Source organism: Myotis lucifugus, unplaced genomic scaffold, assembly GCF_000147115.1.
Source record: "Myotis lucifugus unplaced genomic scaffold, Myoluc2.0 scaffold_3, whole genome shotgun sequence".
NCBI classification, from domain to species: domain Eukaryota; kingdom Metazoa; phylum Chordata; class Mammalia; order Chiroptera; family Vespertilionidae; genus Myotis; species Myotis lucifugus.
Window position 1 is genome coordinate 14421788 of NW_005871051.1, and position 24525 is coordinate 14446312.

At 34.4% G+C, this 24525-nt stretch overlaps 1 protein-coding gene across 13 annotated transcripts in view; it reads right to left on the bottom strand.

Annotated features, from left to right (window-relative positions):
- IKZF2 (IKAROS family zinc finger 2) overlaps window positions 1–24525 on the bottom strand; it is a 145276-nt gene that overhangs the window by 46123 nt on the left and 74628 nt on the right. For 8 of the 13 annotated variants that reach the window (XM_014462378.2, XM_023760948.1, XM_023760931.1 and 5 more), the window contains one exon: window positions 4292–4558. The exons of 1 other annotated variant lie outside the window; for it this stretch is intronic. In XM_014462378.2, the coding sequence (XP_014317864.1) occupies window positions 4292–4558 (267 nt within the window). Of the gene's footprint in view, window positions 1–4291; window positions 4559–17165; window positions 17344–24525 lie in introns of those variants that run through there. 4 more of the 13 variants (XM_006082483.3, XM_006082481.3, XM_014462385.2 and 1 more) reach the window with 2 other exon arrangements.

Here is a 24525-nt window from a genome sequence, read left to right on the forward strand (position 1 = left end):
AACTTTTTAAAACCAGGGTTTTCTATTACCCACCCCTACCATGGAAATCATAATAAAAAGGGAGAAGGAGGCACTTGCTTCATGAAGTTAACTTTTCAGACAGTAGGAAAATAGCAAATTATTTTAAATCATATTTTTTACTCCAAATATTTCATTTTTACATTTGAAAGCTGTCTATGTAGAATTTCCCAAGCAAGTAACAAATCAGTATGCGATAACTTTAAAATTAATTAAATTAGGGTGGTGAACAAAAACATCAGAAATCATGTTTGCCTTTGGACAACACTCCACTAGCATGTTAATTAAATTTTTCTTAAAACCACCTACAATTGAAGTATTTTTAAATCCTGATTTTAGAGATCTAAATTGATCATTTACTACCATGCTTATTGAAAAACTAAAAATAATATGGTAACTGTTTTCAAAATAATTTTTAAATTCATCTAATTGAGTTCACGGGTCTTAAAGCAGGGTTATTTAGTGTATTTTTTTAAGATTTTAAAATTTATTTTTAGAGAGAGAGGAAGGGAGAGGGAGAGGGAGAGAGAGAGAGAAATACTGATATGAGAGCAAAACATCCATTGGTTGCCTCCTGCACAACCCCTACTAGGGATCCAGTCTGCAACCCAGGCAAGTACCCTGACTGGGAATTGAACCAGAAACTTTTTGGTTCGCGGGACAGTGCCCAACCAACTGAGCCACACCAGCCTTAAAGGAGTAGGAGAAACAAAAAGCGACCTAGGCATATCGGGAAATACTGCCATATTGCTGAGTGCGTAAGTCTTAGTGTGGAGGTGTTTGCTATGCTCCCCTAGCCATGAGAAGTGAAGAAAGAGGCATCATGAAAGTGAGTAGTCATGCTCCCATTTGGGATAAGAGGGAAGAGGCAATGTCAATAATGCACACTGATTTCAATCACATGAACCTTTGAGGAATACAGATCTGTTTTACATGAATTATCTTGATTTTCTTTTTAATTATCGGATACTAATCATCCTGCATGTGGTTACAAAAGTCTGGATGAACAACTCTGGATCCATTCTGGGTCCATTCTCATTATGTTTTGTTTTTGTTTTTAATCTACTAATCTATTCAAGGACCATATTTAGTTATTCACTGGATGAAGTTATCATTCTTATGGAATAAATAGGTTATATTTCAATATTTTATGTAATTTCATAAATATATTTCTAGTTCTCTGTTTAAATATTCAATTAAACTGCAAGTATACATGCATCGATTTGCTTTGGTGCATCAAAGACAGAGGGTGTTCCTGTGTTGGGTGGCACAATAACCATGAATATAAAAAATCAGCACCTGGAGACAGGGCCTTAGGGCAGGAGAAGGGCTCCACGAAGCTGCAATGCACAAAATATTGTGCGGAAAACTTGAAGGTACAAAGATGAGAGTACTTCCCCCCAAAGAGGGGCAAGGTGAAAGATATTCTGTATTTATAATGCTTACATGAGTACATGTTTATGCATGAATTTATTTACTGCCCCTACTTTTTTTCTTCTCCCTGTATTCCCAATGAAGAGTGCCTGGTGTATCCGATGACAATATTACCTGATTACCTACTAAAGTAGCAATGCCAAAGAAATAACACCAACCCATTAATAAGATATTGGAATTGGCACTTTAATAGAGCATGAAAGAGAAATAAGTGAATTTGATCTGGTGCTCCATGTCATTTACTGAGTTGGGTGGTTGTATCTTTTTTCACTATCAATTTTGTATTAGATATTTTATAGGCTAAAACACAGAAACATATGTTTCCCATAAGCTGTATAAAGATTTAAGGCAGTACATGTTACACTAGCGCCAAATTATTGGTGAGAGGTGGACGTCCTAAAATGAATATAGTAGTTCATGGTATCAAGGGGAAAACCTTTGGTGAATTGCTAGATTTTGACTGCATTTTTTCAATCAAATTTAAATTAAAGACATTCAAGTAGACATTCTATTCTAGTACTAAAATGGAATAGAAAATGTCATGACCCACTTGGATGCATAAACCGGGTCAGCAGAAATACAAACAAAAATAACTATTTTACAAATATATCATAATTTCAAGGTCAACAATGGGGCAGGTATCCCAGGCTCCTCCATGAATGACTATTACTTTAACAAAACCTTCCCTGTCTCAGGAAATTGTAAGAAGTTTTACAGTACTCTGATAAACATTCATTAACAGTGAAAGTTCATCCAATTGCCGAGTACTTTAAACGGTTTATTTAGTCCATTCTCCTTGCCTTTTCTAGCTGAGTGAATCTCTTATTTCTAGGACTTGTGGAAATCTATATAACTATTTAGAAACATTTTCCATGTCAATTAGAAGATTTCAGAATCAAAATAACTCAACTCTACTACAGTAGTAAATATCAAATGGACAGAATAGGTATGTAATTATTACTGTTAACAAATCCAACAATCATCATGAAAATCACTGCAGAAGTGAAACACTGATTAACCTACATTTTCAAGAGAGCATACTCTGCGAATTTTAACTCAGACCATAAAAGATTTATTAAAACTTTACCAAAAAAATGATTTTAGTATCCTTTCCAGTCTTAAAATGAACACTATAGGCAATTTAACTGAAAATTCCTTATGTGGGGTTTTGTTTTGTTTCTATATTGCTAGAAATTTGAATGAGTGTCATGTTCTTCAACATGATCAATCTGAGATAATGAATCCATTATAACTTTGTGCAACTCGTCTTTTAGAACTGCGGTTAGAATTATTTTATGAGCATAGAAGGTAAGTAGACCCATTATTTTATAGTCTTTCCCTTTTTTATCTTATCAAATATGGTATCCAAGTTTGATCTTTTAATTTTTCCATGAGATTTTTTTTAATTAAAGGGAAAAAATGTGTCCTATGAATATAAATATTACTATAAAATTTTAAATATAAATATTTAAAATATAATGATATTTGAAGGAAAATTCAAAACAAAACATAATGTAAAAATGTTACTGCCTGTATGTTTGGAATAATCTTAAATCCTTATAAAGTTGATGATATTAACCTAACACTGATTTTAACATAACTTCTCACTGTAATTTAAAAAATATCTGTCATATTATAGTAGTACTTCGTCATAAAATGTAGGCGTATTGATATACCAAGCATTGTATATTTGAACAAAACCACTCTGGGCATCACGGAACCTTGGCTCTGGCCTCATGATGCCTTTAACTACATGAGGGATAATGGATAAGTCACGGCTGTTTTGGGCTTCAGTTTCTTCCTGTGTAAATGAGAGGTTTAGGATAAAAACTTCAATGTACCTTGTATCTATCGTGTTTTAAGCACCTACAAGTCATTTTTAAATCAATTTCTTTATTATAATTTATCTCTCTTCTAGAACACTGTCATATTTAACGTTCTGATTGCATTAGTTATTGGTATTTTGTTAAATAATACTAGTTTGCATTATAGTTAAAGTTAGCATTACCTTTAAATAAATTTTTCTGTGAATTGGAAACTTTTCTTAAGAGTCAACTATCTGCCACAATCACATTTCTGTTTTTGTTGTTGTTGTTGTTTTGCCAAAAGATTTGAAGAAATTTCAATAAGGCATTTTCATTTGGCTGGTGTTTCACAATACCCAAAACTCTAAAAGTATATATTAAATTTATCTAAGGTCTTTTTCCTCATCCTATTTCACAATTACAGATTCCTACCTCCACACCCACCACCCTTTACTATACCCACCCTACATATTTCCTTGTAGGATTTATGGTAAAAAAAAATAACATGAAGTTGGTAAAATCCTCAAACTGGGGAAAATAAATATCTGCCTACTATAGAGACCCATGGTATGCAAAGATTGATTGGAAATTGTATTCCAAGAAATTAATTAGATAATGTGAAAATGATCTACCCCTAAATAAATGCATGGATACCATTTTAGAGTATCAACTCTTTGCCAGAAAACTGTATTACCTGCCCATGGGTATGGCAAAAATGTATAGAAATACAAAAAGATTAAGTTACACAATGAAATTCTCCTCTACCTTTTGAACCCTTATCATATTATTGCTATATTAAGAACTGTGGAAACTGAATCCCAAACTTCTTTTCTGATATGCTATTCAGATTTGAAGGCTGGAAGTCAAGACCCAGGCTACTCTCTGCTGCTTTTCAGCAATCCAATACTAGCAGAATTCTGAAAAGGTAGTTTCACCATTGCCACCCCTGAATGAAAAGGAAAGAGAATAGATGTCAGGTAATATCAACATCAGATGTCACAGGCAGTCATCAGGGTATTCTTTCAGCTGCTTACCAGTGTGACTCCTTTTATGTACCATAAGCACATTGGGCCCAATGCAAACCATGCCACAGACGTCACATTTCAGTTTACCATTCGGAAGCCGGATTCCTCCCTCGCCTTGAAGCTCCTGGACTTTCCTGTTGTCGGCCACCTCGCTGCTCTCAATTAGGGGTTCTTCTAGGCTGCTACCCTCATCATGGCCCCTGATCTCGTCTTCGCGGCTCAGGGGTTTCCTGTCACACTCTTCATCACTCTGCATTTCTAGCTTTACTGAATTTGCTGTAATTTAAAGAGAAGAAGATATTTTAGATGCATGTTATGTACCGTCACCTACTTCTCTCTCCTGCCTACTGCCATTCTAGTACCATGATTGGAAATGCTGTATAAATACAATCCATCACCAATGCAATGTTAGCACACACCGTACTCTATGATATTTTCATAAAGCTTTGGCATGAAAGTGAAGATGGCTCAGGAAAGCTCTAAGAGTCCAGAATGACACTTTATTTCTGCACACATTTCTTTCTCTTTTTAAAAAACTTAAATGTATTGGGGTGACACTGGTTAATAAGATTACATAGGTTTCAAATATATAATTCTCTGATACATCATCTGTACATTGCATTGTGTGCCTACCACCCGAAGTCTAACCTTCTTCCGTCACCATACATTTGACCCCGTTACCCTTTTGTACCCCCGATTCTTCTTCCCTCTTAGAACCACCATACTATTGTTTGTGTCTATAAGCTTTCATTTGTTTGTTTTTCTTGTTTGTTCATTTGTTGCTTTCAGTTTTATATTCCACATATGAATGAAATACGTTTTATACTTTTAAAGCAAGTTTCTAAATAATTCTGACATTGGCTGTTGAGTATGTCATTAAGGCTCCTGAGACTGAGGTAGGATAATGGAAAAGATTAGATACTGTTTAATCCACTGAGCCATACCTCTTCTTAATTTAACAATCATTACACACACACACACACACACACACACACACACATACTTCATGGTCTGTGTTTCACATCTGAGTACTTGTGTAAATCTGCTTGTGAACTCAGGATATTAATCCAGCAAATATCTTAGACATATGAAGGCACACTGTCAAGGCCAATACCCTAAAATCAGACTAAACACATACATTCAGTTGAGACCTGTATAAACGTGGTGTAGAGTACACAGACCTCACATGCTCTTAAGCTACTCTGCTTTTTTTTTCCCTTATATGAAAAAATTTCTCCATGGAACACATTAGCCTGCAAATCAAAGTGTTTCAACTTGAAAATGTGCACACTGAAAAGCAATGAATGACAGAAATGGCATCGCCTGCATGTACACACTTGTGACTGTTAAGAAATGCAATGCCTTCTGTTTGCTGGTTTTGGATCATCCCACAAAAAAAGTTGGAATTTTGTTAGCATGGCCCTCATTCTGGAATGCTGACAGAGTCTTTTCACAGAGCAGAAGCAAGTTTTAAATAAATACCAGTTATTTATCTAGTAATCTTGAAAATTTCTTAAGAAATCATATCCAAGTTACTGAGCAAAACAAATCATTTGGTATTACTTGAATAGAGGAAATCTTTGCACAAAAAGGAAGTTTTCTGCACTGCAATTGTTTTCTTAGAGAAACCACACATTCTGTGATTTGTCATTAGTACTGATGATGGGTAGTGCTATCAAATGGCTCCTCCCCTGTTCTCTACTCAGGACTCCCCTACAACTAGAGGTGGACTGGCACACCCAGGAGATCACTGGATTTAGTCAGGAGAACGTGGCTCTAGCACTGGCTTTGACATTTACTAGCAGTGTAATCTTGAATTAATTATTTAACCTCTGAATCTTATGTCTTTTGTTTGCAAAGACGAGATAAATTCAGACTACAGAATAAAGTTTGAACAGAATGGTTGAGCTATTCAGACTCTGGATCCTGTAACCTGGATTTGAACACTAGCAATGGCACTTAGTACAAGGAGTGACCACTTTTGCAAGTTACTTAGTTCTCTCCGTCCTCTGTTAAGCTGGGCTGATAGTGGTACTCATTTCCTAGTACTGATATGAGCATTCAATGAGTAAATATACTAGTAAAAATGGGCTTGGCTGTTGTTTTTCTCTGGACAGTGTTCTATTCCATGAGGTTTTGTGCAGATTAATTAACTTATAGGATGTAAAACTACACTGAGGTCTAAAAGGGATATATAGAGCCTTTCTGGCCCATCTCCAATAGAAAATGTACTATGTTGACTTTTACCCTATTTACAAATTAGTTCTACTTTACTGATTTTTCAGAAGAGTAGGGACAATATTTTATCCATCTTAATATCCCCAACAAAATCAAGAAAGTTGTGGCATATAGGAGGTATTTCAGGCAGTATTCAGTTAGATGTTTTACTTAATTTGATTAAAACTTTCTTTCTTTAAACTTGTTTTATATGTTTATAGAAACCATGAACATAGGAAGAAAATGTAAACATAAAGAATAAAAAATGAAGTCCTTTTTTACCCATCCCTTAGTTCCAGTCTAAATGCAACCATTATCCTCATTTTCTGATTCAGCATTATGTGTACATGTGTGAATGTACAGTTTCTTTTGTAAAAAATCAGAATGTATAATTCACGTCATTTTAAGTTTGCTTTTTTCATTTAACAATGTCTGTTTAATATTTCCCATATTAGTACTCAGAAACCTACATTATTCTTTTTCAATACCTGCATTTATTAGTTACAAATGCAATTTATTCATCTGCATTCTATCAATAGAAATGTAAGATTATTGCTTATTAATTACTATTATAGATATTATTGTATAATACCTATAGGATCTAGCAATCTGATAAATAACCACTGGCATTTTTACTCTAGTAGTTAATCTGCATTTTTTATTATGAGTTGTGCAACTTTTCCTATGTTTAAATTTTGGTGTCATTGTTTTTAGAACTATTAAAGTTCTTTGCCCATTTTTCTAGGTTGTCAGCCTTATCTCACTGTATTTAAATGCTATATATACTAAGGAACTTAGCTCTGTTTGATATGTCTTGAAAATATTTTGGCTCATCTTTTTACTCAGGGGTATATTTTAGCATGTATGCTAATTGTAAATTTTGAATTTTTAGGGTTTCAATTATGGCTTCTGGATTCTATATCCTGCTTTAATAGGTTTTTTCATATTCCAATAAATTCTTCTATGATACCTTTTTCTGATTAGTGCAAAACATTATTTGGTTACCATATGTAATACCATATTTTACTCATAATCGTCATTTAAAGAAAAAACAGAACAAATGAAAAGTATGAGTTTATATAGCCTTACTTCATATACCAACCTATGAACAAACTTCCCATAATTCATTTTAAGTGATATATTAAAGATTACAAATGTCACAGAATTGTCATCATTTATATTTCTGAATTAGTCAACATCTGATAAGATGTATTTAATGAGCATAAAGTCTATCAGCATTCCAGTTCATGAACTGAAGAAATGTATATCTTAAAGAATAGCTTTTGAATCTAAAACTATGGGCCTCTTAAATTTCAAAACAACATATAATTATTAAGAATATGACTTGAAGCCCTGACCAGATAACTCAGTTGATTAGAGTATAATTTGGATACACCAAAGTTGTAGGTTCGAACTCCAGTTAGGGCACATACAGAATCAACCAATTAATGCATAAATAGGTGGAACAACAAATCAATATCTGTCTGTCTATCTCTGTTTCTCTATATGACTTGATCTTACATTAAATTATCATATTTTCCCTAATGAAAATACTAAAATATGGACACCAAAATATAATATCAAACCTAAGTAAAAATGTCATTTTAAAAATTATTGGATATTATACTTAGGATTTTTTTTATCAACAGAATAAACTTGAAATGAATATTCAAAAAAGTATATATTTGCTAGAACTGAAATAGAGGAAATGGGAAGCTATAGTAAACTTTAACAATGTTATACTCTAAGAAACTATACATTTATCAAGTATGAATGTACACACTATTGCTGTATTATATCGTAAATCAATAAACTGAAACATTATTTTCTATTGATTTTAGAGAGTGAGGAAGGGAGGGAGGGAGGGAGGGAGAGAGAGAGAGAGAGAGAGAGAGAGAGAGAGAGAGAGAGAGAGAACATTGATCAATTGCCTCTAAGCACCCTGAACCCTCCACCTAGGTATGTGCCCTGACAGGGAATCAGACCCACAACTTTTTGTTGGTCAGGCTGACATTCAAACCACTGAGCACACTGGCCAGGGCAGGACTGCAACATATTTTTATATATGCATATCATATATTAAAGTTTGCATAGATATGGAGGCCTAGGTACAAACAAAATCCCATCCTAATTAAATTTCAACCCATCTCTCTAAAATTAGGTTGAAATTCTAGGATAAAAAAGAATTAATTAAAGTAGTCTTTCAATTTTAACAATGAAATAGAAAGAAATGTTCCCTATGCAAAGAATATAAAAGAAATTTTGGCACAATTTATTTTCAATACTTAAGATGTTTCTGATTAAAGCAGAGCACCTATATTTTAACTAATGATTAGATTCAAGCGCTTGGTAAACTTAAGTATACTCTAAACCAGCCGTGGGCAAACTACGGCCTGCGGGCAGGATCCGGCCAGTTTGAAATGAATAAAACTAAAAAAAAAAAAAGACCGTACCCTTTTATGCAATGATGTTTACTATGAATTTATATTAGTTCACACAAACACTCCATCCATGCTTTTGTTCCGGCCCTCCAGTCCAGTTTAAGAACCCATTGTGGCCCTCGAGTCAAAAAGTTTGCCCACCCCTGCTCTAAACTATAATTTATATATTCATACAAGAGTTTTATTATGATTTTTATAGCTATAGTATATAAACCTGTTATAATAATTAGTCATTATGTAATCATTAAGTACATTAACTATGAAACCTTTGAAATTAAATTCTCACTCTTCATTATAAGGTATTTCTTTTATAATTTGGTAAAACAGGAAGACATTTTCATAAATGGGCTAATGTCTATAAAGATTAAAACTTATTAGTGTGAGTGAAATGTTATTACAAATCTCAATCCTAAGATTTATTTTTAAGTTTGTTTCCTTAATATGAAATGAAAAATGTAAAATTCAGGTATATCTGTGGGAATTTACAATTATTTTTGTACTATTAAGCTATACAGCTTAATAATAAAAAAATGTTTTGTAACAACAAACTATTAAAGTGAAAAGGAAATAAATAAGATTTTAATTAATTGATCAATTTGTTATCCATAGTATATCGATATTTAAATATTTTCAAAATAAAGTAAAGATTGTTAATATAGGTATCTTTTCCCTTAACTTAAAGGAGATATGGCTTACAGTTTGAAACAAAAGTTCTTTTAAAACAAAGGATCATTAATTTTACAGCATTTATAATCAAGAAAATGTTAAGTAATTGTTATATTGATTTTTTAGTAGATTTAAGATGTTTGTGAACAAATGGAAAGAATAATAGTGAATAGAAAGATGTTATGATCAATTTTTCATAGAACAAGTTTGAATATATTTCAGGATAAAAAGTTTTACATATGTATTGGTACAAAAAATTTCTTCTTAATGAAAAAAATTTTATGAATTAAAGTTTCCTCCCGCCTCTGTTTATGCTTTCAAAATACTATTCGTAAACATTAGAAATAGCATTAGATGCCATAGAAACATGTAGTTTATTTATTTCCATTTATAAATGAGCATTCCAATGCTGAGAAGTAAAAAGAAACTTAGAAGCTCTTGTTTTGAGTGACTCTCACGTCAAACTATTTTCAATTTAAAAGTTTCCTCAGTAGCCATAGTGGGTTCTCAGACTCAAAGGCTTCACAATAATCATAGTTTCAAGATACACGATACTGAATGGGTAAAGTTACACTAGACTTGCCTTTAATTCACTATTATGGTATTAAATAAAGAGATAACGCAATAAAGGTATTTAAACAGGCAAACAGATATAGATCGCTGTAAAAAAAAAAAAGAGGTAAGGGTGTGGAAACCAAATGGTGAAAAAATGTTATTTTGTGAAGCTGTTAAAAACAAATTATTTTAATTCAGTCTACTTTTGTTGTTGTCATTGTTAATCCTCACCCACGATATTTTTCCATTGCTTTTTAGAAAGAGTGGAAAAGAGAGGGAAAGACAGAAACATATATGTAAGAGAGACACATTGATTGGTTGCCTCCTGCAGGAGCCCCGACCAGGGCCCAGGCTGGGGAGGAGCCTGCAACCGAGGTATGTGTCCTTGACCAGAACTGAACCCTGGACCCTTTGGTCCGCAGGCCGACGCTCTATCCACTGAGCCAAACCAGCTAGGGCTAATTCAGTCTACATTTTAATGAAAATTGTATTTATTATTATTATACTTGGAAAATTTTTAAAAATAATTTAAAACCCAAATGTATACCATTTAAAAATAAAATGAAAAATAAAATATATAATGTTGTTGAATACAGTCATAGACCTCACACTTATATAAGTCGTCTACCTCAACCAATAAGCAACAAAGACCCAAACTGAATTTGCTTAATAAATATCGGCTGGCTCGGTGATTTTTAATGTCCCTGCTGCTCCTGTAATACTTTGTTGTGATTAAGGTTTAAGGCAAAAAGCTGAAGATTATATTAAATAAGGAATCCATATTAACAGGATAGTATATACGCAGATAAAGGTCATAACACAGTTCATGAACAGGAAGAGTACAGGAAATATTTCAATAACATATATAATTTGGTTACATCATAAATCTATTGACCTCAATAGTACTTAAAAGTAAAACAGTTTTTCCTTAGAAATTGGGCATTTACTCCTTTTTCTCTATACCTTCACCAAGTTATCTATCTATGTGCTACAGCAAAGATTTTGCAATGTCTGTCAAATGATGTCATCAAATAATGAAAGTCTTAACTTCTATGATTTGGGAGGAAAAGGTAATTTTTATATGCATGATAAAATATATTCAATTAATTCTAAGTGATCAAATTGAAGGAATAAATTCTAGCCTCATCCTTAGCATTTGGTTTTCATAGATAACCTTATCATTTCTAAATGTCAAGTTTTAGAAATATCATAGTAACCCGATCCTAAAATATCATTGTTAAAATATTTTTAATATCTAAACTAAACTTTCTACAACTTGAAATTTTATTTTTAGTATGACTTGATTCTTTTAACCCTTAAACAGACTATTCAAATTTCCTAGCCAAGAGAATACAAAAGTATTATGATTTGTTTGTTCTATTAAAAAGGATGCAATATTGATTGATCTTATAGAATATAAAAAAGGCTTTCTAGATTAATTATTATCAATTTAGTGATTTATTTCTGTGTAGTTTCCAAAATAGTTTTTTTTTAAATTTTTAAAGGGAATTAATAAAATATTGGTTTCACAGTACTGAATAAAAGCTAACTGAAATGCCATTCTTTACTTACCAAATTGTGCGTGTGGAGGGGGGAGTGGGGGGAAGGGGATCTTTCAGGTGTGATGTTTAAGTAGACTTTTATTTGCTTGGTTTCTGTTGTGTGAGAATTCAAGAGGACACTTACGGGTAGTTATTACTTACCAGCATCAATTTCTCCCTGTCTATGTCAGATACTTGAAATGGTTTTATACACACTAATTGAATCAATATGTCTATCTAATAATCTGTTGAAGTTGCTTCTGAGCTAATATATCTTTCTCTCATTTAAACTTTCAAAACAGAAACACTAAACACGATGAAATCCATGTTAACAGCCAGCAGCTGTTTAAATAATGTGTTAGAAAAACAAACTGCCTTCAAAACTCTGATGGAAAACACAATCATTTACTAAGAACTTATGAACAGTCTAAACAACTAAAACAGAATCGCCACAACCAGAACTATTTTAAGATACGTGCGTTTTTTTTAATTTCCTCAAATTTCACACAATATAAAACCTTTATTTAACTGTGAATAAAGAAATAAATGGGTAAGTCTCGCAAAATGGCTCTATCACAACATCCTTGACATTTTCATTTTATAAATGGTTGCACAAGTCCAGACACTGGCTGTTACTGAACTGTAGTTGAGCCACTTGTGGGTAGCATTCTACGTCTGCACATCACCTCGCCTCACCTCATCTATTTCCTCTCCACTCTTTTCTCTCTCCAGTATAGTTAGATCATGTATTTTTAAAACCCATTAGAAAAGCTAGATTAAGAGAGTGCTGATTTCTGAAATACTATCATTACTCTGAGAACAGTGTAGAAAGTTGCCCTGCCCCTGAAGGCAGGATACCAGGGTCTTGACCCCTTATTCTACCTCTTAACTCAGTAAGGAACTTGGGAAATTTTTTTTGACTTAGCTGCATCATCTAATATATGGAAAATAACAATTGATGTTCCTAAAAATATTAGGTTAGATAAAATAGTCTTTTTACACTAAGGATTTAGAATCCTAATAATAATAACAGTAATAATAGAAAATAGCAAATTATATTATTATATACTAGAGGCCTGGTGCACGAATTTGTGCATGGGTGTGGTCCCTCGGCCTGGCTAGCGATCTGAGGCCCAGCTCCGATCAGGGCAGATCAGGGCTGGTCAGGGCCGGCTGGCTAGGGGGAGGGATAAAGGGAGGTTGGCTGTGGTAGTGCACTGACCACCAGGGGCAGCTCCTGCAATGAGCATCTGCCCCCTGGTGGTCAGTGCACGTCACAGCGACCGGTCGACAGGTTGTTCGGTCGATGGGTCGTAATGGTCACTTAGGCTTTTATATATATAGATTTTTTAATTTAAAAAATACATATTCTGTCTTATTTGATAATCAAACTACAGTGAATTGTAGGTAGGGCTGGCACAAATAAATAGAGTCATGGTTGTTAAGTGACTTTCCCAAGTACACAAAGTTAGTAAATGTGCCTGATATCAACTCAAGATCTGCCTCTTAGCCTAGCCATCTTTCTATGACATGATAATGGCTCTCCAATTAAACAAGTAATTAATATTAGTATTATAGTTAGGACAAACATTAGTCATGGGCGAATAGATCCCTCAGGTGCTATAAAACCATGTCCATCAATTGAAGAGGATAATAGGGGTTCCAGTCCACAGTGGTCACAAAGAATAAAGATACTGAAAGTTTCCATAAACTGACCTACTGAATTAATGCTTTATATTAAGTCGGAGGTACATATACCCACTCAAAGTAACCACCTCTTAGTTTGAAAATCTGCTTTGGTCTTAAGGAAGCGATAGGTCCATGTAGCACGACTAGTTCCTGAAGAATTAGTCAATAGTCAATCCTCTCCCTGCCCCCCCCCACCTTTTTTATATTCTTTTGTCAGACTATGACTTATCCGTGGTAGGTTAAGACAGCTATATGAAGAATAAGTCAATATTATCCATTTTAATCTCTAAACCAACAGTATATGAAGTATGACATTTTAGAACTTCCTCTGTGGTCAAGTTTGACTGTCTTATGTCAATTATTGTTATAAAGATAAATCATACCTATGAGCAGCTCATGTGGCATCTCATTTGCATATAAAGAGATCTTCACAACAAAATAAAACAAAAAAATTGTCCTTTCTATCTCCTTAAATAAAAGTAGGATAAAGAAGGGCATAACATCCGATTCCCTGGTGGTCTCCCACAATATATGAAACCGTATATAGCATGCTCATCCGCAGACACAAACAGAGTGCAGCCCAAGAATGAAGTTTCTATTATTTTGGCAGACAACTACTTCATGAGAAATGTACAATTTGTATAAAAGAAGCCTAGTTTAAATAGAAATGCCACAGGCAAAAAATAGGCTATCCCTTGTTTCATCCTTTAAATGAATGATTTTATTTGCCGAGTACTAAAGATTCAATAACTCTGCATATCCAACTCCTTTTTGCATCTTCATGGGCAACACAGACCTTCTTTAAGATTCCTCATGACCTCTTACCTGGAACAATCCTAATAGCTTTCTAACTAGTCTCTTTCTTTGGTCTTTGGCCACATTCCACTCCCTCAAATCATCCTATGTTCAGTTGTTAGATTACTATTCCTAAAGCAAAGCTATTACTTTAAAAAAAATCCTGAATGACTTCCTGCTATCAACAAATTAAATCCAAAGGTCTTGGTGTGGAATTTAGGGTCATCCACAGTGCAGCTCCATCATATCCCCTGGCCATATGTCCTACCAGTCCCTTCGTTATTCATACCTTTTCCAGTCACTTTCTAGTCATCCTTCCTGGAACTCATCCTGTACATCTCTACTTACTCTTTTTCCTTGGCTCTTATTATTATTTACTGGAATCCGTCCTGTTTCTATCACCATTAGCATATTATTCAAGGCTCACTTATCTGCTCCCTTTTTTCAGGAAGTGTTTCCTGAGCACAGACGCATTACAGTGATTTTATTAGTATATATGCCTTAACACAAGACTCCCTACAGTATAAGGCCCTTACTCCCTAGAGTGTAAGATCCTGGAAAGGAAATATCTTTATTCACAGCTGTAAAAGCATCTCACCTTTACATCTCACCTGGGTGCTCAATATGTGTTTGTTGAACTGCTGTCGCTAATTTTCTATTACACTTCTCTTTTTAGGTTACAGAGACTGTGCATAAAATAACAACAGGTGACAAATAAATGTAACAACACAGAGTTAGGTTTTAATCACAAAACATCATCAACATAATGCCAAGTAAAGGACTACTAGATGGCACATTATTAGGCACATTTTCTGTGTTGCCTGACATAATAATGACAGCCACTCTGAGGAAAATACTATCCTCAGTTTACAGATGGGAAAACTAAAGCTCAGAATGGGTGACACCAGTTACATGTCCAAGTCACACATCTGTTCCGAGCCAGATCTGAGACTGGAACCCAGAAGTAACCTATGACCAAATTATTGCTACTCACTCTTTGTCACCAAAAGTACTTAAGGTACAAATAAAGAAAAAAAATTAATATGCTAAAGAAAAATAACTTTGAATCAATGTGTGTCATCTGACATGTGTTTTATTGCGTGGCTAATACAGGTGTAGTAGTTTGCCAGCTTTGAGTAAAGAGAAATTAGTCTGAGAGCCTGTCTTGGAAGAAGACCAGCTTACACTGCCAGGTTTTCTGAGCATGGATTTTATTTCATATAAGAGCAATCTACTTCGAACTGGTGTTTGGAAACCATCTCCTTAATATTACTGTGGGAAGTTTATGAAGCAAATTACATTGTGAAATTATCTCTTTAATACGGGAAGTGTAAAAATTTTAACCAAACTTCTCTAAGAAGTAAAATCATTACTATACAATCCAGCTGAGTGGGCATATTCCCGAAGGGACCCACACACTGCACTGCCAGAGGTCACTAAGGACGCTCAAACCAGGTCAGAAGGCAGTGCTGCCGGCACGCTAAAGAGAAAGAGATAAGAAATAGAGCAGGGTTTCTATTACCGGGCAACAGCAACGGAGGGAAGAACCGAAGCCCTGAGAAGCATTTCAGCAGCTTTACTGAGTCTCTGAGCTAAAGTGACAGGGAACTCAACAGCTTCCCATACCCTGGGTTCAAATGTGGCAATGTCTGGGCCGTGTTTCCTGACAATCAAGTCTACAGACTTTCCTTCCCTGGTGTTCTCCCATACTTCACTGATTGTATGAAATAGTCAACATCTGGCCCCAGGATGCAGGATTGGTCAGTTAAAAATGTATAACCAATAGCCCAGCCAGCGTAGCTCAGTGATTGAGCATGGACCTATGAAACAGGAGGTCAAGGTTCGATGCCCGGTAAGGCATATGCCTGGGTTGTGGGTTTGATCCCCAGTGTTGAGTGTACGGGAGGCAGCAAGTCAATGATTCTCTCTCATCATTAATGTTTCCATCTCTCTCTCCCTCTCTTTTCCTCTCTGATATATATATATATATATATATATATATATATATATTTATTTATTTTAAAAATGTATAACCAATAAAATATATGTAGTAACAAAGAAGAAAAAACTTTTGGTAATAATTAAGGAAAATAAATCTGGACAATCACCCAGTAAGTTTTAAGAGATCAGTGCCAGATATTTCTTTTCCACAATGTAGTAGCTGCATTTTTTATTTCAATGCTCATATCTAGTTTCCTACCCCTACTGAATAGACACTTCAGAGAGTCATATAGAATACATATTAAATGGTAGAAAATAGCCGTGGACAGTTTGGCTTAGTGGATAGAGCATCGGCCTGCAAACTGAAAGGTCCCAGGTTCGAGTCCGGTCAAGGGCACATGCCTGGGTTGTGGGCTTGATCCCCAGTGGGGGGTGGGGGGGCTTGCAGGAGGCAGCCGATCAATGATTCTCTCTCATCACTGATGTTTCTATCTCTCTCTCCCTCTTCGTTTCTCTCTGAAATCAATAAAAATATACTTAAAAAAAAATAAATGGTAGAAAATAATTACAAAGCACCTAGATGAATAATAGAAACAGTGGGTTAGAATACCTGTGTTTAAGTTCTTTCCATGTGCAAGTATTAAGAAGTCACTTAATATCTACCTCATTCCTACTAGGTAAAGTGAGGATAATATTTTTTACGTAACAATCTTAAGGTTGGGAAAGCATGCAGTCACTTAGCACTGGCAGGGTAGCTCATGGTTAAGAATAATGTTTAAGGCCAGGTTCTTCAAATCATTAGCCACCTGATCTTACAAAACCTCTCTAAGCCTCATTTTTCTCATCTATAAAATCAAGATAATGATAACACCTCCCTCCTAAGTGTGTGTGGGGGGGGGGGGAGAGGAAGCAAAGCAAACACAACAATCTCAAAACTTTAAAAATCAAACAAACAAACAAAATGAGTGCTAGAACAATCTTCACAAAAACCATAAAGTCTTTAACTCAATTAATATTATAAAGACTCTTGAATTTTACCTTTTTTCTATGCTGCCCCTGTAAGGATGTGCACCCTGGCGTTATGTATGGATTGTGATGCTTGCCAGTTTCCTCCCCATCTGGGACTAAGAGGTCCTGTGATAGTAGAGATTGTCTCAGCTCCTCACATGGATTATTCCAAGCCCAGGGATACCAGCTACCTCGCTGCTGTGACAACCGGCCGCCGGGTTTTGTACTTTAAGAGACTGAAAATGTATAAGTTGTACATCTCAGAAGCCCAGAATTTCCTTTGTTTGAAGACAATAAACACATGAACCAATAAAAGTCATTTTACTTCTTTTCCACTTTCAAAATTAATTTAATTATCTCAGGGGCACAAGAATGCCCAAATCTACACTTTTGTCACATTCGTCTCAGGAAGCTCACTGTCCTTGTCCAGGCTCCTGGAAGACTGCCTTTCTTCAAGGCAGCACCTGGTTACTAAAGGCTCCTCATTCTGTGGAAGCTGTCAGCAATTACTGCAATGAACTCAAATCTTTTTTCTCTAACTACTGTGGTATTCTAGAAATAATGACACAACTTCTTCCTGCTTTAAAATGTCAAGCTGACCACTACGAAATTCAAACGAGGTTTCTGCAGGAAGGCCCAAATGATAAGACATTTGATGAGCCTTCCGTTTTAGCTCCTGTCCCATTACTACGCTGGCTGCCTAACACCTTCACAGGGTAGCAACACCTTCTGGCACAAGCTAAAGCTAAAACAAACCACAAAAACTACCACCTGAAAACAGTTAACAATATCTGCCTGGGAAGCATTAGCCGTAGATACATTTTTTTTTAAATCTGAAACTATCATTTGAATTAATTTTATTTTTTTTCCTTGTGGTGCCATTTGTAAGTAGTTTAAACATGTTGCATGACTAATTTACCTAATGGCCAGGGAGCCTTCCTTTAATTGTGCAACAAGATTTTTTAAATTATATGCCCAGAACATTCTATTATTTTCACACATTTCGGGATAAATTTACTTTCAAATGTCTGGTTCAACTCTTATATTCTGAGAGAAAAATAAAATACGTCTCCAAAACTTGAACTACCTTAAACTCATAAAGCTATAAACTCCTAGCTGACCCCAGAATCGCAGATTTACAGGCCAATATGAACACGATAAAAATCTTGATAGAGTTTTTCAGATAATATAGACAGCATATGACTTATAATTTTAACTATGCCCAATTCTGGCAAAGAGACACATTAAAAAAAGAGATGTGTATAGATCAGGTAAAGTTTGAATTGCATATCTTCAACCGTACAAAGCAAAAACAAATTAAGACACAAGGTCCTGATGAGTAGATTTTACAGACAGAAAAGGTAGCTTCTTTCTTCAGATACTAAAACTCTTGTCATTGCTTTCTAATACATAGGGTGTGCTTGGGATCGCACTGGGTTGTACTCCATTTCCCATAAAAACTGAGAGATAAATAAGCAAATGTATTGGTTCCCTCAGTAAGTATTTACAGCGTACAATCTATACACTAGACTGCTGAGTACTGGTGATACAAGGGTTAACAAGACAAGCTTGGCTTCTAGTCTGGTTGGAGACAGAGAGGATCCCAACAATGGAAGTAGTTCTCTGGCAGGAATAGAGTGGCAGGGGAACACAGGTCTCAGTGACAAAATATATGGAGCTCCAGAGGAAGGAAAGACAGGAGAGCCAATGATGGTGTCCAGACTTCTCAAAATAGGAACACTGGAAAATAATGATTTTAAGGTTAAATCCAGTGCCCCTGGGGCCACAGGGATTCATTCATTCATGTGGGCCAGTTTGCAATGACTAGAAATGGAAGGAGTAGATGAAAGACAGGGAGAAGAGCTAACATTTAGTGAAGCTCATTTTGTTGGTATTCTTCAATATTAGCTAATTAATTTCCAAACAAATCTTTTCTTCATCATAATGCTGAATAATACTGTGCCTCTGAACCAGCCAAATACCCTCATAATGTAAGTAGTTGCTTACAAAGAGAACCAAATGGGGGTGGGACCCAATTTCCACAAACAGGAGAATTCAACATTCATTTCCTATTGATGGTGCCATCGTAAGATATTCATATATTACTAGGTACCAAACAGTTATTAGTAACTCAGTAACATGCAAATAAGTGAAATACAACATAATAAAGATGAAAGTGCAAAAAATGTGCAGAGAAAAGGAACTAAATGAAATGAGTGGGTCCATTTTTTTATTGTTACTTTCTTTTTTTTTAAATTTTGTTTTATTGCTTAAAGTATTACAAAGAGTATTACATATGTCTCCTTTTTTATGCCTGCTTTTAATGTGGCAAAAGTGTGAGTGTTCATTCAGACTGCAAATACATCTGGAGTACCCTTTTGTACCAGATATTCTGCTACACACTAAAGACACATGAGAATCAAATCAGACATAGTCTTTGCTCATTATTCTGCTCATATCAGGAGCAATCAAGGAGACGACAAGGAGAGACAGCAATCCTGCAAGAGCCTGTTTTTTTGTTGTTGTTTTTTGGTTTTGTTTTTGTGTGGGGGTTTTGTTTTGTTTTGTTTTGTTTTGTTTTTGTGGAGAGAGGAGGTAGTGAATTTGGAACAAGAAAGGCTCAGAGCAATTCACTAAAGTTCCTGGAACTAAGGACTGATAGCCCTACCACATATCCTTTTATCAGAAATAACTTGGTTTCATTACTGTTTTACTGATGTGAATTTTTGTTTGAGTATGTAAAAACCTAACACAGCAATTGACATTTTTCAGTAATTCCTGCACTGTCTCCACCACAGATATAAACAAATTATCTAATTGTCTTTTTTTTCACCATGAAGGTAACCCCACAATGTGAGCAAACTAAAATAAAACATACACACACACAAAATTTGAAAGAGAACTTCAAATGAAACCTCTTCAATCCATTCTATTCACCATCATTACATACAAGATTACTCTGACAATTAATAGAACATTTGGTCAAAAAGTAATAGCTTGTTTAAAATTTCTACAGGCTGGTAACATTGCAAGCTTTCACTGTGCTGCCATATTATTAGTCTTAATGAAATTCACTTGTCAGTTCCATTTTGAAACAGTGAATTCTTGCTCTGCATGAGGAGGGTAAAATTAAAATTTCCTTTCTTTTCCTAATCAAATCAAATAATGATAAAAATACAAAAGAAACTTCTGTCACTGATTGATAAAAAAATTAGTTTTAAATTCCTTTCCTTTGCTTTTTTTTTCTGTTATCACAGGTGACCTCTTAAAATATTACCAGTGAGCTGCTGTTTTTTTTTTTTAAACTCATCCGTCCCCAGCAAATACGTTGAATAAAACTGGCCGAAATATGTTGAACTATATAATCTTAAGGAATAATGCAGTAGATAGTCTAAAATTTGTTTCTACCCCAGATGCAGGTTTTATTTCATTATAATTCATTCGTTATTGAATCTGACCTACTGTGGAATATGTCACCAAGCAGCTTATTCTGAAATGCAGAAGGCAAATATGCCTGTTTACATATCTTAACTTTAATTCTGAACTTCTATAAGCCTGAGTGAATTTAACACTCTTAAAGAAAGCCCAGTGAGAGAGGGGTCATATTTATTTATTTTCTATCCCATTTATAGGGTACCTTTGCAAGCCCAGTATATTAGGCACATTACACTTTATATTTCCTAGTATTCTTATTTTAAACCTTTGCTGAAAAGTGTTAAACACAGCAAATCAATAAAAATTAAATGTGGTCTAGAAGATGATAAGAAAATTCAACTGAAATGACACATGAACCTGATAAAGTTTATCATACTAAATCATCCAGTTGGATCCTGAATTTATGCTGTATTCTATACATTTTATTCTACTTAATGGTCTTCTATCCTCTCAAATGATGTCCAATCAATGTTTCACTTATTCATTCATTTAATAATGTATCAATTTAACAAATATTAGAACACTTATCATTGAGTACAAGTACAGTATTACCCTTGTGCAAGAAGGCAGAAGATTTAAAGAGTTGGATATAAATAATTTCCTTAAAAACCTTAAAACCTACTTGAACAATAATATGTCATAAGTCCATACTTTTCATGATTTGAGGGACAAGGAAAGTGAAAACCGTTTTTTTCCATTTCTTGAGAAACATCACAAATAAAGGTTAATAAAGGAAAACTAATGTAATAGTAGGAAGTGATACACAATAAACCAACCACAGAAATAGAGGCAAGATGCCTAAACTTTACTGCTAGTTACTAATGATTTCAATGAGTAAAAATGAAGGTAAACATTATGTATCTCAGTTTCCCAATGAGTAAATGGAAATAAACTAACTCCATATTTACCATAGAAGAACTTTACAGAAGTCAAGCAGAAAACAATTCTAGGGAAGTATTATACAAATGTTTTCTCATAACCTTAAAGTGCTTTTGAGTTATGACAAAGAATTCATTATTCAACACTGGATGGGCAATTGATAGAGAGCATGTTACACCCTTGAAGGATGTACCTCTTATACCACAAAAAAAGCAGCAGAAAATCAACTTACTCTTTTATCTTTCCAAAATGCAAAGGTCAAATTAAATATATAAAATTCAAATCAGGGAAGTGAAAACCACATTAGCTTCTTAAGAACCAGAGGTAGGTACAAACTTATAAATAACATAAATTACAGAAATTCAGAATTATATAATCTATCTCTAAAACAAACAAAATCTAGAGGTTGCGGAAAAGTGAACTTCAATTTCATTTATTAATTCTAGGGGTTCTGAAACTTGTACCTATTTAATTCAATTTCTATAATCATATTTCTTCAGTTTTTTGAATGTACGTGTTTTAACATCCTCTCAAACTTGATAAAATAACAGTTTTTATTACTTTGTTGCAGGTGTCTAGAGCATGGATCTAAATATCAGACTAATTATGACATAATAAAATAGCAAAAAGTAAGAAAAAGATAACTTTAATGAGACAGATCCATCTCAAATTAAAAACAGGAGAGCAATAGTAATTGTTTCTCATGGTTTCTTCCCTAGCAATGAAATAGAAAACTAAATACAAAGAAATACATTTATTCTGACATGTTTGTAAGTCTTATAAACAAATATTTATGTAAAACATTAAAATTCAGACTGAACACTACTTAGAACTGGCAAAAGCACAACAAACCTTGTTTTTTAAAAGACGAACATAGCATTAATCACCGCGTAAGCTAACGTTAAACTTCACCTGGAATCTTGATTCTGTGCTATACTTCAATATCTACTAAGTTTCGCTAGAGAAATAGAAAACATTTTATGAAACTATTCCAACTAGAAAAAAATTCCCTTAGATAGTTGGTAAATTTTCACTCATCAAAAGTTTTAGCCTATTAATAGAGTGATATAGAAAACTATTTTTATAACTTTATTTAAAGGCTCACCAAGTTTAAGCCTAATTTACCCAGTCCGATTGCCAGGCATGAGTCCTGAGCATAAAACAGCAGTTTGTTTTCTTAAAACTAACTTTTAGTGATTTCAGATTTAACTATGTGTATACTTTTCTAGGGAACAATTCTAAAATGGCATGCAAATTAACTGTTTCTCAGCCATTTACCATACAGATACCTTGTCATTAACATGATATAGACAGTCATTCCATACAACAGATTTTAAAACACATAGACACACTAATAATTACGTTTTTAAATCATTATTTGTAAAAATTGATATAGGTTTTCTTTTTCCCAAGACTTTTCTATACATGAAATCATTTGAACTAAAACTAGACTTTTGAAAACAGTCAGGAAAAAATCAATGAAGCCTCATAAAGCCCCATTACTAAACTTAAAATATTTCCAAGGATGAAGTTGTCAAAATGATTACTGCATAGTTTATCACTTATATAGGAAAAAACCTCCTTGCAGATATTCTAGTTCTTCTAAAACATTGAAACAGTATATAGTTCCCACTGTATAAAGTTATTTCTAAAAATAATATTTACTCTAAATAGAAGATATAACTAAGATACAAATAAGACAGAGAACTACTTGAAGGCAAATAATGTGTATCAGGCACATAATGCTAATATGGAAATTAAATATGATGGTTTGCAATGTAATTATACTGTCATAGCATCCATCTATGGATCAGGCATTTGTACTTTCTCCCTTACTTAAATTAAATGAAATACTGTGTATGTGTGATTTTTAACTCTAAAGTTAAATACCTATGTTAACTATAATTATTATGTTTTAGAATTAAATATTTAATATGTAAATGAGAGTAAACGATATCCATTTGCTTGTATTCAACACTATGGAATAATAATTCATTTTCAATTGTTCAGGAAATTTTCTATATGTTATCTTAAATTAGAAGAAGCCTGAGAGACTTTTACATCCAAATTATGCAATTTACTATGAAAAATCAAAGCATATGAACTTAGAAAATCAGAAAGTATAAAGCTAATATAAAATACTAGAGGCTCGATGCATGAAATTCATGCACAGGAGGAGGGGTGTCTTCAGCCCAGCTTGCACCCTCTCCAATCCGGGACCCCTCGGGGGATGTCCAACTGCCGGTTTAGGCCAGATCCCGGGGATTGGGCCTAAACCAGCAGTCGGACATCCCTCTCACAATCCGGGACCGCTGGCTTCTAACTGCTCACCTGCCTGCCTGATCACCCCTAACTGCCCCCCCTACCAGCCTGGTTGCCCCAACTGCCCCCCTCTGCCAGCCTGGTCACCCCTAACTGCCCCCCTCCAACCAGCCTGGTCGCCCCTTACTGCCTCCCCTGCCAGCCTGGTTGCCCCATGCAGCCTGCTGTTCAGTCGTTTGGTTGTCCTTCACTAATTCCCCTGCCAGCCTGGTCGCCCCACACAGCCTGCTGTTTGGTCATTACTGTTACTGTGACAGCATCCTGGACAATTTGCATATCCCTCTATTATTAGTATAGCTTGTCTCAAGGAAAATATGGTTACCTTAAAATAAAATATTGTTATACATGGGCAGGAATTTACCAAAAGGTCTCTGAAACATCTTTAGATAAGGATGCTTAAGAATGATAGAAATGTCCATCTTACATATTTAAAGTCACCAAATCTGGTGTACAAAAGTCTTGTTTTAATGATTTCCTACTGACTTAATTTTCCAATATCAGATTTCTAACATCAGATGAATATCATAATGGAGGAAAAATATGTATACTAATCTGTCATTTGTTGATATTAATTTCTTATGAAGTACTGAAAAGCACAGTTTCCATCATATGCTAAGTCGAAGTATTCCACAACTAAAGTAAAGTAATATTGGTCTTTCCTAGCATAGAAAGTCAATTTCTAGAACTTTCCAATTTTAAATTTTTATAAGAATTTATATTAAACCACTGCTATTAACTACCTTTTATCTAAAGT